This window comes from Colius striatus, chromosome 1 (genome assembly GCF_028858725.1).
Source record: "Colius striatus isolate bColStr4 chromosome 1, bColStr4.1.hap1, whole genome shotgun sequence".
Classification (NCBI taxonomy): Eukaryota; Metazoa; Chordata; class Aves; order Coliiformes; family Coliidae; genus Colius; species Colius striatus.
Genome location: NC_084759.1, coordinates 130,195,683 through 130,213,832, shown reverse-complemented (window position 1 = coordinate 130,213,832; position 18,150 = coordinate 130,195,683). Strand labels below are relative to the sequence as shown.

At 36.4% G+C, this 18,150-nt stretch overlaps 1 protein-coding gene across 3 annotated transcripts in view; it reads right to left on the bottom strand.

Annotated features, from left to right (window-relative positions):
- Positions 1-10,426: 10,426 nt before the first annotated feature.
- Positions 10,427-18,150, bottom strand: part of CCDC91 (coiled-coil domain containing 91) — a 147,723-nt gene continuing 139,999 nt past the window's right edge. For all 3 annotated transcript variants that reach the window (XM_061988803.1, XM_061988805.1, XM_061988804.1), the window contains one exon: positions 10,427-11,551. In XM_061988803.1, the coding sequence (XP_061844787.1) occupies positions 11,435-11,551 (117 nt within the window). In that variant the 3' untranslated portion in view covers positions 10,427-11,434. The remainder of the gene's footprint in view (positions 11,552-18,150) is intronic.

Sequence of the window (18,150 nt, the reverse complement as noted above, 5' to 3'; positions counted from 1 at the left end):
AAGTTGACCTCACACCTGTGCAAAATTCACATGGCTCAAAACTATCACACTAGTGCGTGATCTGATCTGGAAGTGGCAAAGATGGCTTTTCCCAGGAGACATTGAATTTAAGGTTGTTCTGAACAAGTTTATCTAGGTTTTTTTTTTTATGTTCCTGTAAATTGGTAATATGATGTGCCATACGCTCCACCTTCCTTCTGCTCTCTGCAATGCTGCTTTGTTTGGGAAATGCGCAGCAGTAAAGTTTTTTGATATGACAATAAAAACAACTCTCCATCACTGTCATTTATTTTTTTTTCTTTTGCAGTATCTTACGTGTCAAAAATCATAGGGCTGAAAAAAAAAAAGTTTTCTTACTTAATGTCATTAACTCAGTCTTATTTCAGTATTAAATACTCATTTATTTACAGTACTAAATGAGAATTTATTACAATGGTGATGGATCATTATTTTTCCACAGATTTTCCCCTTTTTCTTTTCACAGTCATAAGCTGCTTTTTGCTCTTGATTTGTATAATGAGAACCAGTCATCTTCTACTAGTTTTCCAGTCAATTGAGGGAAAGACACTGTATCCAGTATGCTCTGATGAGTCAATATTCATTGCGTTGTCTTTGTTTTAAACAACTTCTATGAGGACCCAATATGCCTTAAATTTTTTTATCTCTGCTGAGAACTTGTGATTAGCCACTTTTCTTTATGTTCTTTATTTTTAACTTTAGTTTAGAATTACCCAAAGGATAATAAATAGGGAAAAGAATTACCACCTTTCCTCAGCAGTACCAAGTTCTCCTCTACTTGTTAATAATCATATTTAAAATATGATCGCCAAGATTTAAGTCACAGGTGCTGCAAACATAGGTTTTGATCATATCAGCTCTGCACATTTTACTATGTATCAGAATGAGGTTAGACTTGGACTTTCTAATGTGAAGAAACTTTCCTGTAAACAGGATCATTGACAGAAACTTGACACACGGAGCAGTTGTTGGCTTCTACATTTTTGCCTTATCTGTATCCAAGCTGCCCAGCAGCCTGTCAGTTTGGTATGTAATAAGCCAAATAATGTGGGAGTGATTAATTTGGGGCCTGCATGATTTTACTCACATTTGTGGCAGCCTGTCAACAAGAACTGGTGAAGATTCCATACTTTCTTTAAACACAGAGGTTACTGTTCCAGTAACTGCACTAGGAGCAGTCTACCAACCCAGACTGTACTGAGATGTACAATTTTTCAGACAGTTAAGTCCCTTTGTTTTACAGCGTATCCTACAGTGGTGACATTCGTTCAAGGAAGGAGAGTCATCTCTTTTCTCCTGAATAATAGAAATAAAAAAAAATATTTGACAAGATTTGCAAGATCAGATAATGTAGGACAACTCAACAGAATGGCACAATGCTTGTTTTCTCATTAGTAACAGAAGACTGTAAGATCACAACTGAAGACAGCATTATTGTAAAGCCAAGCTGAGAACTAACTCCAGACCTTCACCCTGAGGGGTAAATGAAGTTATGATCATGTATCTGAGGTTAACAGCAGACACAGGAAAAGCAGGGCAGAAGCATGACAGTGTCTTTCAAGTGAACTACTGACCCATCCCAGCCATGGCTGATCCCCTGGTGATTTTATCATGTATTTTAAACTATCTGACATTTTCCTTAACACCTTACCTCCGGGGATTCTGTAAATCTTAAATCTCATAAAGGAGAAAAGCTCTCTAGCACCTTTCCAGGGAAAAGCTTGAATATTAAGAAGTTTAAAAACATAAGGGACACTAAAAGAACATAATTATTCTAAAAACTACTGAAATACACTCTATGACTTTCAAGAATACCTGAAAATCTTGGAATACTTGATGATAATCATAGAATCATAGAATGGTAGGGGTTGGAAGGGACCTCTAGAGATCATCTAGTCCACCCCCCCTGCAGAAGCAGGTTCACCTAGATCACATCACATAGGAACATGTCCAGGTGGGTCTTGAAGACCTCCAAGGAAGGAGCCTCTACAACCCCTCTGGGCAGCCTGTGCCACTGCTCCCTCACCCTCACAGTGAAATAGTTTTTTCTTATATTTAAGTGGAACTTTTTGTGTTCCAGCTTTATCCCATTACCGCTTGTCCTGTTGCTAGCTACTATAGAAGAAAGGGATGTCCCGTCCTCCTGATATCCATCTTTTAGATATTTATAAATGTTAATAAGATCTCTCCTCAATCTATAATGTTTGACTATTTAGGATTTCATAGTATTGTCAAGCATGTAAATATTGTGGCATTATTTTACTGGACATTGACTGAGAAGCAAACACGATTTCTCAAAAAAAAAACCCCTGCATACATTACCTCTCTACTGAAGGTGAGCTTAAAGCTGAAAGGTACATGATGCCAGATCTGCAAGGTGTGCAAAAAGTGACCAAAGCTTGGTAGGGATTACGACTAGTAGCTCATTTGCAGGTACACGAGTACCTTGTTAGCTAGCATCCTGCTCCCTGTTTATAGGAGTCTGAGACAATATGGCACGAGAAAGCATGAAGGGAGGAGAACTGGGTTATAAAGGGATCACATTATATCTGCCTATGCAAAAGTGAGCGAAGGTCTTTGCTTTGCTTATTCCTATGGGTCAGGCTAAAACTGATCCTCACAACTCCTATAAGGATAGGAATGAGACTACTTCACTACCTCCTCTGTGTGAACCTTGAAGTGGTTGTGTTATTTGTTCTTTTTAACAAGTACTTGGTTCACATACTTTAGAGGTAATCAGACTTGCCTTTGAAATAAAATAAATCCCTAAATTGAGGAGGATAAAAACCAGTCAGAGTAATTTTGCCTCATTATCCAATTTGAAGTGAAAAGGGCACTGGACTCTTGCTTGAAGACACACAGTAAGATACATAAGTACTTTTCATTAAAAGAACACTAAAAATCTCCTTGTACTAGCAATATCCTCCCCTATCCAAAGACACAACAGCAGTTTTTACTGATAAAATAGGAAATAGAACTCAAGATCTTTTCACACAGTCACTTTCCTTTCAGTATAGTATTGGAAGTGTCTTTAAAGGAATGCACAAGAAATAGGTATGTAAAACTCATCATTAGAAGGCCAATATGGTAGCAGAGCATGTCAAGAAGTGCTGCTGAATACAAGTTGTATTGTCACTGTGTATGTGTGATAAAAGTTTTCCCTCCAAGGCTGAGAACACATTATAATTGATTTAAGTGAGGGAGTTCTTTCTGCAAAATTTGGGTAGGCTGATAGATTTGGTGACACAAATTGGCAGGATGACATCTTTGGAGATTGAAGCACCATGGTCCCAGCTGGACTCCAGGCTGGAATGCTTTTCAGTGTTTCTCTCTTCCCCAGTCAGAGAGTCCTTTCTGAGGCTGATTTTCCCTCAAAGCTCCACTGTCAATAAAGCAAAGCATTAGCTAGAAACAATGAGCAAAACCCAGGCCTCGTTGATTAACATGCTCTAACAAACTTTGACTTGCAATTCTGCAAAGAATACATCTGTTTTGGTTGATTTCCGGACTTATTCATAATAATATGTGTTTTTCAGAGAGCTATAAAAAACACAACTGATTAACAGGTTTTCTTAAATAATAACCCCAAGGAAATTTGGCATCCCAGTTTTGTCATCTTTGAAGGAAAATTAAGCTCAACAACAGAAAATCTAGAAAGAGTGAGTAAATTCTCATTACAATGTAGAAAACTTCAAAAAAATTTATATTGACATTTCTGAGCATTGTCCCAGAGGCAGCCACAATGAAATTACTCATGACACCAACAGTATACAAGGCACATAAAAGACTTTAATTTACTTACTGCTTGATTTATCAAAGATTAATCACCTGGAAAAAAAAAACGTTAAAAAAAAAGAAAAAAAGTTAAAACGTAAATGCTTTATATTTGCTGTGTGAAACCTAGCATACAACTCTGGATGCTTATGTATCACAATAGGTATTAGCATTTGGCCCCAACATACAATAAGCCATCAACCATCCATTTCGATTCGTCTTAAATACAGTGGAGAATGGCCTCATCAACCTCTCCTTTAACTCACTTGTTCACTGAAGAATTATAGAAAAATTGGCTTGAAAACTCCCCTGAGCCTGAACCTCCCCTGGAATAATTTGAGGCCATTTCCTCTTGTTCCATTGTTTTTTACTAGGGAGAACAGACCGATCCCTGCCTCACTCCAACCTCCTTTCAGGTAGCTGTAGAGAGCGATATGGTCTCCCCTTCTCTGCTTCGGGATAAACAGATCCAGATCCCTCAGCCATTCCTCAAATGAGACATGCTCCAAACCCTTTACTAGCTTTGGTAGCCCACCCCTGTACCCTTTTTAGCACCTCAGTGTCCTTCTGGTAGAGAAGGGCTCAAAACTGGACACAGTATTTGAGGTGCGGCCTCACCAAAGCCAAGTAGAGGGGAATGATCACCTCCCTACTCCAGTTGACAACACTGTTCCTGATACAGGCCAGGATGCCCTTGGCTTTCTTGGCCACCTGGGCATACTGCTGGTTCGTGTTCAGCCACTGTCAATCAACACCCCCAGGTCCCTCTGCCTGGCAGTTTTCCAGCCTCTCTGCCCCAAGGCTGTAGCGCTGCTGGAGGTTGTTGTGACCCAAATGCAGGACCCAGCACTTGGCTATATTGCAACTCACGGAACTGGCCTTGGCCTAGCAATCCAGCCTTATCTAGATCTCTCTGTCAAGCTTCCCTATCCTCAAGTAGATTGACACTTCCACCTAGCTTGGTGTCATCTGCAAACCTACTACAGGTGCACTCTATCCCCTCATCCAGATCATTAATAAAGGTGTTAAACAGGAGTGGCCCCAGTACTGAGCCCTGGGGGACACCACTCAAGACTGGCTGCCAACTGGATTTAACTCCATTGACCATGACTCTTTGGACTCAACCATGTAATCAGTCTTTCACCCAGGAAAGTGTATGCCCATCCAAGCCAAGAACAGCCAATTTCCCTAAGAGAATGCTGTGGCAAAAAGTGTCAAATGCCTTAGTAAAGTCAAGGTAAACAATACGCACAGCCTCCCCTTCATCCAACAGGTGGGTCACCCTGTCATAGAAGGAGATCAGGTTTGTTAAACAGGACCTGCCATTCATAAACCCATGCTGACTAGGCCTGAGCTCCTGGTTGTCCTGCATGTGCTGCATAATAGAACTTAGGATGATCTGCTCCATCAGCTTCCTGGGCACTGAAGTCAAAATGACAGGCCTGTACTTTCCTGGATCATCCTTCCATCCCTTCTTATGTATGGGTGTTACATTGGCTGATTTCCAATCAGATGGGACTTCCCCAGTCAGTCAGGACCACTTGATAAATGATGGACAATGGCTTGGCAAGTACCTCTGCCAGTTCTCAGCACTCTAGGATGTACCCCATCTGGCCCCATAGATTTGTGCACATCAATGTGGAGCAGTAGGTCACTGACCATCTTCTTCTCAATTGTAAGGGGGACATTTTGCTCCCTGCCCCTGTCTTGGCTCAGGGGGCTGACTTTTCCCAGTAGAAATGCTGATATTACTAAAGACTGAGGTAAAGAAGGCATTAAGCACCTCAGCCTTATCCTCGTCTTTTATCATCAAATTTCCTTCTGGATCTAGTAGGGGATGGAGGCTCTCCCTGGTCTGTCTTTTATTGTTAATGTATTTATAGAAACTTTTCTTATTACCCTTTACCTCTAAAGCCAGTTTGACTTCTGGTAGGGAATACCACAGAGTAGCTGTTAGTTCTGATGTACCAAGGGAGAAGTAACTTATTTCAATAACAATATGAAAATACATTCTTCTTACCAGTAGTACAGTAATAATGAGACACAAATATCCTGTCATTAAGGTCTCAGCCAACAGCTTATCCCCCTTCTCTACTATACCATAAACAGAACAAATCCTGTAATGTTCTTCAAAGAACTTGAATCTGCTCTTGAAATAACTTCTAGGTACATTTCCAGAACCATACAAAGACAAAGCTGTGTGCATTATATTCATTGTAGTCACAACTGAAAAAAAATGTACAGAAGGATGAAACTGAGCTGGAAATAACCAAGGTGAGAATTCCTACTTAACTTCCTGGGAGCCAGAATTTCACAACCACTCTCTAAATATGTAATCTATGGTCACAATAAAAGAGTAGAATGTTTAAGTAATGGAATTGCTACAATAATTGTAACAAAAATAGAGACTGGCCATGTGTCATCATGACCAGCTTTATTTGAGAAAATTTATGTAGCAAGATTGGCATCAGGTCTTAAGCATTGACTAATTTGGTGTTAGTACAAGAACTGAAATATCCTTCAAAGTTCACTCAGCAAAATCAATTCTGTTTCTCCCTTGGCTAAAGGGTCTCCTATCATTATACTGAAGAAGAGATCAGGTAAGACAGTTGTATTATTTTAAACTCAGGGAGGTGTAAATTCCTTTCACTTTTGTGAGAAGATAAAATATTTTAACTTGAAGAAAGTCAAGGAATATCAATGACTTGCCACCTGATAGTGATTTACACCTATTGATATAGATTTATTATTAAATCTGAAAAAAGTAGTGTTGTGTTGGTAACTGCAGTTTGAGTATATGTGTATTAATAAACATCTCATTTTTTTACTAGTGTTTGTTGTTAAACTGTTTAAAAATGCCATCTGAAAAAAAAGTAGAATAGTCTGAGTGTTTATTCAATAATACTTTCCCTGTATCACATTATCCACTCTCAACAATGGAAAGCACCTAAAGAATGTTGGTTTTGCAAGTCTGAAATGTGAAGAATTACAAGAAATATAAACAAATGTGAATCTCTGATGCATATTAAAATTGTTATATTTATGCAGCATGTAAGACATAGATAAAGCAGTGATACCACATCTATCACACGAAATTATTGTTATTAGTACACTTATTATCATAGGATAATCAGTGTTATCATCACTGGAATGTTGCATCACTGAAAGGTGATACAAGTTTAAAATACACACTATACAATAGAAAAGATAATGAAAAAAAATTGTCTTTATTTTGTGTTGCTAAACACTGCATTATCACCAACACCTACACTTGAGTCTCACCACTTTCAGGATATTACTGTAGAATTTATAATGTAATGCTTCCCACAGAAATGTAAACACTATAGTCTACCATGTGGCATGTGACAAACGTGTCTCTGTGGCAAAAGGCCTAAGGTAAGATTGACCTTTTGCTCCAGGGAGCTCGATGGGGGCATTTTTAGCTACCATGGCAAGGTAAGGTCTACAATGAGAAGTCTACACACCTCAGTGCTTTCCTATAGCTAATGAAGCATTTGAAAAAGCAAACACAAAACTTAAGCCAAACAGAGTAAAACTCAGATAGATTCCCCATGATGCTCAACTGTTCAAATGTGATCCTAATTTAGAAGCAGTATTATTACTTTTATGTTGGCTTAAAAATTAGTAAAAACATCCTCTGCTTACGCTATACTAACAGATAAGCAACCAATCCTTGAAGCCTTAGAAGAACAGTATTCTCTGACAGATCACAGAAAACATTTGTTTTGTCAGTTCCTGCAAGAACATTGAATAGAAGGTCCAAATTACTCCCATGCAAAAAGTGTTTTCCAGAACAATGTTTCTTTGGCATATTTACAATCCATTGATGAAAAAGGAATGTCACAGTTGTTAAAAAATCTTTCCATACATTATTCACAATACTCACGTGAAAATTTTCAGGACAATCTCATCCACAAGTTAGTTACTCCTGCAACAGAGTTTACAGTATCTAAAATAGTTAAAGGAAACTATGCAGTTCAGATAGCTCAATGGAGGCTGAAATGCAGCTGGGGAAACAGGAAGACGTACACAGTTAGTCAGACCATGCTATGCTCTATGCTACCTACCCATCTGGCATCAAGAAAGCTAACTATCTGGAAGTTGGACTAGGTATGCCCCAATTCACCTCACACTGCACTAAGTCTATTTGGTAACTGCACTGGCACCATACATGATTTGAAAGTGAGCAAAAATTACATCTGTCCCCTCCATGAACAATTTTTATCAGTGGTTATTTCCTGTTAGGAAACAAGATGAAATGTTATCACATATCCCATCCATATAGAAAAATCTATAAGCTCAAATATGTGGACACAGAAAATACACTGTGGAAGAGGAGGGTCTAGAGTGTCATAAGGGAGTTTCAGTGTGGACAGGAATTAGGCTTTTTAAGGTCATGTCTGCACAGATAATTTCAGACAGTCAGGAATTAATATTGCCGTTTACTGAGCTGGCAGGACATGAGGTAACTTTTGATCAGACGCCAATGTAAAGATGCACAACACTAGTGCAACCTTAGCCTCTGGAATGAGTACTGCTTTTTCTTTGTTCTGCCTTTCTATGACGGAGTGAAGGAATTAAATGCTTGAAGGAATTTAAGTGCCATTTGTCAATGAGATTCTTAGAGCAAGGCAAAAATTTAAATATTCCTCTATCTTAACTACAAGAAAGCATACAAAAATTACTTTGGCAAATGATTTCTTCTTTGCCAAAGACTTATACACACAGAGACTCAGAGCTAATCTAGAATTCTGTAATGGAAGCAGATAGGGAGCCAACAGAAACATACACAAATATTAACACAACTGTGTAGGGCTGTACAATATCACAGCATTTAGCATTAACTTAGTTATCTCTTAGTTACAAATCCCACTGTTCTGATTGTCTCTGTCTTAGGTAGAAGTGTTAGAATGGGCCTGACTGGCAGAAATGAAATACATCATTATACACACTGCATGTAATGTTACCCTGCCTTTTAGGTAACTTCTAATACATACATAATTGATTAAAACACATTTTTTCTATACATAACAAGATTTATGGTTTATTTCTAAAATAATGTACATAATCATAGATATTCAACACACATATACCATATGAATTTTGATTATGTTCTAGGCTGTAGATTCACTAGCTTGAACATTTTAGTTCTTGCATTCTGATTCTAAAGATTAGTTCCAGGGCTTCTTGTTCCCCTCATTACATACCAGTCTTGCCAAAACTGTTAGAATAGCAGACATGCCTCAGAGGCAGAAAAAGTTCTGGCCTGTAAGCCTTGAACATATTATCTTTTCTTAGATGTCATTCCTCAGTTGTACGTAGGACTAAAAAATAAAAATAAAAATGGTTCTGTCACTTTCTAGGAGCTAGACTGGGTTTTGCAAACATCTTCCTGCCTTTCCTGCTCCCAAATTCCCAGAAATCATATTCTCCTATTGTTAGGCAGAAGTAAAGAAAAGTAAAGCTAAGCTTTAAAGCTTTGGATGTAATCTGGAGAAGATGGACATTACTGCATGCTCCAATGTCTGCATACTTGACAAGTCTTGTTCTGCTGGATAACTAAATTACTTCTCTGAGACTCAGGGATTTCGAATGCAATCCAAGCTCTCAATCTAATCTTGTATGATTGTGGTTTAATTGTGTGGTTTTGCTTGCAGGGTAGAGAGAAAGACTAAAGGACTAAACTGTCAATGGTAAGACAAAAATACACAGAGTTTTCTGTGACAATAACAGTATTCAAGATTGAGATTAAACGACACATGATGTTCTAATGGAAAACCTACACCATAGTTGCCATTGACTGACTCCAGCCACAAACTTCTCCATTAAGTGCTTTTACATATTGTACAAAACTCTAGTAGGAGAATGGTGATGTACTGCTAAGGCTCTGACTTTGATGTGGAACACTTTAGGGTCTTTAGTAAAAAGGAATACTATTCCATATACAAGCCTACAAGTAAAACCAATAAGGTTGAAGTTCATCTAAGAATCTACTCGTAACATACTTCCACAAATAACACAGATTGTGAGACAAAACTAGGCAATCAACTTCATTTCACACTGCCTCTACTTTCCAAAAGAATGCAGGTGGACATCTGTGTCATCTTTGGTGCAGTTGACAAAGGCTTCACTGGCTTGAGAACAATAAATAAGTAGGTGACTCATTAACACTAAAAGATTTTTTTGTCTGCCAAAGAAAATGGAAACTGATCAGTCAATGAAGAACTATCAAAAAGAAGACTGCCTTTTCACCCATTTGTAGGGTGAGGTCATATTCCAGTAAAACCAGCACTGTTTACTTCTTCAGTGAACTTTTGCATACAAGGAAGACAAAACCTTTAGTTTTTATCAGAAAAATGAATCACGGAAAGAGATTTAAATAAAAAACATAAACTCTGCAATACATATTTCATACCAATATAAATATGCAACCATTTGATGCTTCCCTATTGCTATAAAAAAAGTACTTTATGAAAAGTGACTGCTGATGCAAATGAGCACCAAAACAAAAAAAAACCCCACAAAACACCTCTGAATAGCAAGAACCACACTAAAAAATGCCCCTAAGTATCCCATTGAATCACAAGCTCAGTGTAAGAGTATCACTCTCAGTTTATTTACATTCTTAAGCATTAACATTTATTTTCCCTTATTTCATTCAGAACTCTTTTACAACTATGGCCCCAAATCTACAATCAATAGAGTATAGGCACAGAAATTCCCATCCATGCTGGAGTTAGCAAGACTAGAAAGACCTATAACTTGATCTAAAGTCCAGTAATATTAGTTGGGAGGTTTTTTGCTTCCTTCAATGGTTTTAGAAAGGGTATCTGAGGTCAGCAAACTGCATTCCTTATTCTGTCAGAAATTCCACTGAGGCAATGTAGTATCAGTCTCCACATAATTACATACATCTACTTTCTGAAACTGAGGTCAGTCATATTAATTGTAGTTTCATGACAAAATGACTTTTGGAAGGAAAGTAGCTTTGTAAGATAGAAATAAAATACATACTATGGATTGGTTATGGCAATATATTGTAGTACTCTTAAAAAGATGCACTGTTCAGTTTTTAAACTTTAACTAGAGCCAGAGCTGTTTATAAATTACTTAAGTAATGCCTGTCATCATTCCTATGTTTCAGTACTGATTCTTCTGTTTTACATGAAAAATTTTAAGAAATAATCAGCTCCTCAGGCTCATCTGAGGCAATGCACTCAGATGTATACTTTGGGAACAGAGAGGAATTTGTGTATATATTCAGCTAAATGTACTTTTTTCTCCTTTTAAAAATATATCAAAAATACTCATGTATTATATCAACATATGATGTCAAATTTAAACCGGACATAAAAGGGAAATGTTTTCATCATTGCTGCAGTTACTCAGAGCTACTAAATATATAATGAAAGAAAAATGTTTTCCCTCCCATAATTGCAACCTGATAATAGCAGTAAATAAATAGAACCCCAGAAATCACAAATACTTTTATCAGGCATGGTTTCAGATCAATCTTGAATCAATGACACAATCCCAAAAGATCAGAATATATTCATCATTTGCTGGATTGAGATTTGCAGCTTCCCAACGTACAGTGTTAGCAGTACCGAGGACGTCAGTCTCAGTATTCCTCTGTAGTGGTTGGCTCCTCCTTTAATAAAACACTTAACTGTTTCTGCGCACAGGAGAGGAAAAGTTCCAAACTATGCAGATTTCTCTGACGGATAACTTCATCAAGCTGTTGAAATAATAAATAACAAAAAAATAAGATAGGTCAACTTTAAGAAAACCTGGAAATAAATGCCAGGTTTGTCAGCAAAATTGCAACTGTATTCAACAACAAAATGCAGCAACAAAAGAACCCCAGTAACTTCTATATGTTCAATTAAAAAACTGTTAACGAGGTGTTTAAATTTCTTCCAAATAAAATGTACAAAATAACTTTCCATCAGCTGAAATTCTACACATGAAATTTGGAAAAGCTAAACCACCTATCTGCCAATGTAGATAAATCCCCACAGCATCTTTTAAAAGTGCAGCTGCTACCTTTTAAAAAAAATGCTTCTGCTTTAAAATGAGCACTACATAGAACTACATAGTAAAAAATTTAAAGTCTACTGTTAATTTAAATGGCAGCATGTTTAAATAGTCCCCAGAGGAAAGGTAATATTTTCTAGCAATTTTGTTTATTCCAACACTTTACTGGAGTCCCCTACTATCAAACAATGTGAACTATATACTTACTTGCAGTAAAGACAATGGCCCTTTCTTCACTACCAAAAGAGACAAGAATACAATAGCAAGACTTGGTAGGTTACTTCATATAAGTGACATAAAAATAGTTTACCAAAAGGTATTTGAATTGCTTAATACCATAACATTAACAAATGAAATGCATTGCAGAATCACTTTCATTTAAATTTAAAAGTTCAAATGTCAAACAAATAATACTACAATTGAGGGATGTTTTCAACTTGACTATCCTTTAATCAGCCACAAAATCAACTAAATACATATATAACAATGATATTATGTAAGATTGAAAGATAAAAGTACAAGGCTCATAGGACATAAAAGTTATGCCACTCAAGAGAAACAAAGTGATGGAATTTGAAAGAAGTCCTGCTCTGAACATCTGTCAAACTCTGGTGCACAAATCCATAAGCAATGTCTCAAATGCTGTTACACCAGCAAAATACTAATATGAGGCCATATGGCCCTAGAAGACTACAGCAACTAGTTTGTCAGACTGTTATTAATATGCGAATGGTCATATTTAACACTCACAGTTTCAATTATAGCTATCACTAAAAACTCTGATCCCACGGTATCTCTGCAGGTAGATGCTCATCATTCAGCAGTCTAGTTAGCTTCTCTAACAGTCACTTGAATGGACACATATTTTCATAAAAGTTGTACTTTAAAAAAGCACTAATACAGAATGCAAGGCAAAGTTAGGGATAACTTCCCACTTCACTTTGAAAATGCTCTCTGAGTATGGCTGCAGCTTTGTGATTGAATAAATAAAGAGAAACATTTTTATTACTCTGCTTTGCTATTCTTTAATTTCCTCTAACATGCAAAACTAAGCTCTGGTAATTTGGATATTTTGCCACTGTGTTTCAGCATAGATGAAAATGTCAAATCTAGTCACATGCAGAATACACACATATTTTCTACAAGACAGTCATAAAACTCTCCACTAATATATCTGCTTGTACTTATACTTTGCCTGCAAATTTCCAGGTGCTGTGCAAATTTTTGCATCTCTTAGCAAAAGCAGACACTAATGTGTTCCATACACACCCTGATGTAAACCTAGCCACTAACTTACAACACATTGTAAAGTAGATCTAGTTCAAATGTATTTCAGAACAGTCTGCTCTTGATATATTTAAGTAACAGCTGCTATTAACAAGAAAATAAAAGACTTGGAAACATCAAGCTAAACTCAAAAGAAGCTGTATCTAGAAAAGACAAATGAACAACATAAACGCCGTTTCTTCTGATTTGAAAGGTATCTTGCAGCCTTCTTCTCTGTTCCAAAATATAAATAACATTTTGCATGGAGAAGCTTGCAGATATTTTTGTGCTTGTGACCCATATTTCTCTAGGGAATGAGCAGGTATAGTGCAATACACATAATATCATGTGTTATATCTTAAGAAAGAGTATGAGAAATCTCTTTCTCTAAACATATTATGTCATCAAATTCTGTTGCTTCTGGTAGATATATCAGTTGGAGGATTTTAGCATAATACTGATTTTCAATGGTTTCCTTTTATTGCATATTATAACATCTGTACTCCTAGATACTACTTTATTGAGCTTTAACCAAGAGCTTTGGATAAACTATTTTCTTTTCCTGCAGCCTTTTCTTGTAGACTCTGCTTTAAAGAGATCAAAGTAGCTTGACAGATGTGTGTTCTGATATGGCACTGTTAACTTTACCAACTGTATACAAATTGTATACAGTTAAATTTATTTCACCAAGTACTAATGTAAATGTTTAATGTTTGTAGAGCTTAGCTAAAATATGATTAAATTTGAATTTCTTCAGGCTTGAGAAAGACTTTTGGTCTCAAATGAATTAAGCTGACATTTCAGGAGTCTTTGTTGAACTCAAGTGGTTAGTTGGTAGTCTCCCTTTGTGCAATAAGAAAAGTTTATTGCTTGTTAAAATTTTGTGTAAATCTAATAACAGAAATCTTACTCAGAATTCAGTTACTGCTTGTCGGCTCAGTTAATATAAAAGCTTTGCCTTGGGCAGTACATTTAAAAATTCTTCCACACTATAGTAAACGACAAAACACTCTGAAAAAGACGTCATAGAAAAGATCTTCACAGAACACTAAACAAGCATCAAAATGATGCTGGCTTTGAAAACGGTACATTTGAATGTACTCAGGAGAACATTCCCATTAATGGAGAAATTGACTGGGAAACAGAAAACACATCCAACGAAGCTTTGTTATATAATATATTGTTTAATGAAGTGTTAGCAACGGACACGTTTTTTTTGTTGAACGGTGCCTTAATGTTGCCGTGCTTCTGCTTGCATAATATACCAGAAGATGTGAAAATATGTAAGTAAGGCATTTAAAACTTGTTTTTCTAAACAGCTTTCCCTCTATATTTTTAGATCCTGTTCACCTCATGGAATGATCTCATTATTTAAACAAACATAAATGGACATCTGGCAAATTCAAACTGAATGTGATTCATATGCAAACGCAATCAGTATGAATAACGTATTAGGGATGGAGCACTCATATAATCAAACCAATCCAATCGCTGCAATTTAAAGATATTCTTGTTGGTCCAGAACTAGCATGAGAGGGCAATTTTCTACACTGTTGTTATTACTCATCTATGCTTCCCTTCCACCATGTGAAATCCGCCCAGTTAAAAGTTGCTAGTTCTGTACATTGTGTCCTATTGGCACAGCTTTAATTAGTTCAAAGTTTTAATGTTCCTGAACTTCATTACTTAAGGTTACTCAACATTCTCTTTTTAATTCTGTACAGATTTTTTTTTTTTTTTCTATGAACCAGAGGTTGCTTCTCTAAGTACTTGTATGGAAAATACTGAAGAACTGGCTATAAGATTTGGAAAAGCAGTTCCTGAACTCCAGAGTCTATGTCATTCCTGAAATTACCACAATCATTGAGAAACATTAATTTTCCCAAAGTGAGCTGATTCTTGAAGGACATCCTAACACATTCACTGCTGGTTTTTTTTCCCCTTCTGTTTAAACCTTCAGTCCACATCTGAGGTTTAAGTGTGACTCCACCATCCTTCTGGCCAAAGGACTTAGTGAGACTCCCTGTGGAGTCCCATCTCAGTCATGTCCCTAAGACCACCAAGAATGATGTGACTTTATGCCACACAAGGCATGCCTTGAAGGGAGGTCTAGGCCTCCTCCTATCAATGGATGCAGGAATCTGATTTGAGAAATAAAAACAAAGGCTCACACATAATTGTGCAGAATACTGCCACCAGGTGACTGCTTTCATCCCAGGCTGCTTTATTTTCCTCTAAGTCAATCTATCTTCATAAACTCTGAGGTGAAACCAAAGTTAATAATAATTCTTAGCTTTACACATTCTTAGATTTTATCATACAGTTCAAATTTTCTGTAAAATGGAATGAATGTCAACATGGCAGATGCCTAAAAGAGAAACGAATTTCTGATATAAATAACTGCGCATGCACATCCTCCATATTTTCCTCTTGCAATATCTGCTTGCAAATAGATATATTTTCAGGGCATGCGTTTAGCTTCCTCTATTAAACCTTCTCTCACTTGTTAAACATTTCAAAATGCTAGAATAGAAATCCAGTCAGAACTCTATAAATAACTACTATGCATCAGAACTGTATTATCCATTACTACAGTATCTTATGGAAAACATAAATTTGGGTTTAGCACTTAAGATCTAAGGATAAAATTCTGTTCTTGCCACAGTAAAGACATGTCTCGTTACAAGTCTCACTGTGGTCTGAAGTTCACCCAGAAAAGTAAAGAAAGCAAAATTAATGTTAGATACAGCTCTTCAGTTTTCCCTTCAGTATAAACATTAAGATGTTTAAAACTGTATTTTTCAAAACTATTTCTCAGGCAATAACATTTTCCAGTACCAAATGTATTTCCAGCTGTAGAAAACAGTAGTCACATTTACGCAAACATGTACTGAACAGTTTACCTGTACTTTAAATGATGACCTGATTATTAATGCATTCAAATGCAGTTCAGCTCACTAATCTGGCTCTGGAATACTAACATGAGTAAAACTTGCAATCTTCTTTTTAACATGTGATACAATGACCAGAGATTAAAGTAGAGCAAAGATGTTCAGTAAAAAATATTTTTCATAGTTGACCACACAGATGTATACTATAAAATAAAAAATAATCATGTCATTATCATTTAATAAAGCAGAGCAGTTTTCCTTACAGATTCTAAAATCAGAAATTAGCTTTTGAGTCCCTCTGATTTCTTGTGAAAATCATGCAAAAAAGTACATCAAGAAAACAATCTAGCACCAGTGACAGCTTCCTTTATATTTGTCCATAAAGGAGAAAGTCAGTGGAGGAAGACTTAAAATCCTGAAAAGCACCCTGGGTTATATTTACTAGGCTACTCATGGTGCGCTTAATCCAGATGTAATGCACTTGCTTTCTTAAGAGTCAAACATTCATGCTGCAAATGAATTGATATTTAGGTGTTTCTGCTTGGCCTAATTATATGTACATCTGTAATAATATGTAATATTTTAGCACCAGTCTGAACAATATAATGGTTATGGTCTTTCTGAATGATGATCTGAACTTCACTGCTAAGTGGATAACGGACTGGATTTTAAATCTGTAGCCACTTCCTAAACATTTTTTTGAGAAAAATTATTTCTGCAAAATTATGTGTCTTCTTGTAGGATTAAAACTTCAGCTTTTACAGACTCCTTTCCCCACTCATGATGTGTAATAATTCACTGAAATGGACTACTGCAACTTAGTGTTAGGATTCTTTGCATATAGTGTACCAAATACTGGCTAAGAAGCCAAGTGTTCAGCAGAACATTACAGTGTAATTACAGACTCATAAATGCCTTCTTATATTTTGACTGTAGATGTCCCTCTAAGGAGAAGTCAAAGATGAGGTGTTTGGTATAACTTTTCTGCTGTATAGGTTTTGATGTTTTGGGGGTTTTTTTGTTTGGTTGGTTTTTTTTTTTGCCCCACAACTAACTCACACCAGTGAATGAGCCTGACATAATTCTAAAAAATTTTGTAGTTGCACAAGTTCAGCTATGTGATTATATTTTCTAGTAAAACTATGGGCTCATAACTCTTTCCCAGTACACTAACATGAACTTCTTCCCACAGATTCAACAGAAGGCTTTAAAAAATTCCCTAGCACATTAAATAGACCATATAAAAAAATTATTACCTTGAGGAACCTGCAAATCTGAGAGCTCGACGAGGAAACAATGAACTACTTCCTCTCATTTCATAATGGATAAGAAGGAAAATAGATCCATATGGTACATATGTGTAGCAGAGCTTATTTTAGAGTTAATCCCAGAACAGGACATTTTTGTCTGTCCACCTGTGAATTTCAACTATTGATAACATTTACTGAGTGTACAAAAACAAGGTTCTTCATCGCTGTAATTTATATAGTATCTGCTACACATTAGAAAGCCATCAGTGCTCAAGACTGACCCTCTAGGAAAGAGTGATGTTTAATAAATTATATTGCCATGTGAAAATGTTTCTTTCTCCTTAAATAAATAATGCTGCAACTTCTAAACCTGAAAGATTTTATGCTCTGAACTTGATCAGTGAAACCATTAAAATAATACCATATGTTGGACATATCTTTAAAACAGATTTGCCTAGTCTGCCGAAGGTGGTGGGAAAACACCCTGTCAACCCTCTCACAATCTCGACTGTCTCCCAGCTGGACACAAGAATGTAAGAAAATACTAACTTTCCTTTGTTTAAGTATAAGAAGGAAATTTGCTTTCAATCAAGAAAACTACATTAAGTGCATAAATGAACTAAAAATTGTTGTAGTACCTGCTTAGACTACTGTAGAAGGTGAAAAATCGGCATTATCTAAATTAAAAAAAAAAAAAAAAAAGGAAATATTTATATATAAAAACACATGAGCAACCTCTGGGGTGACCAACCTACTTAACAGATTAGAAACATACAATTCCTTGACCTAGTTATTTATAGACAACTACCATACCATAATTACTGCTGTAATTGCTGTTAAGTCTAGCAATCAGATTCCACATACTTAAGAAAACCATATACAAATACATGCAA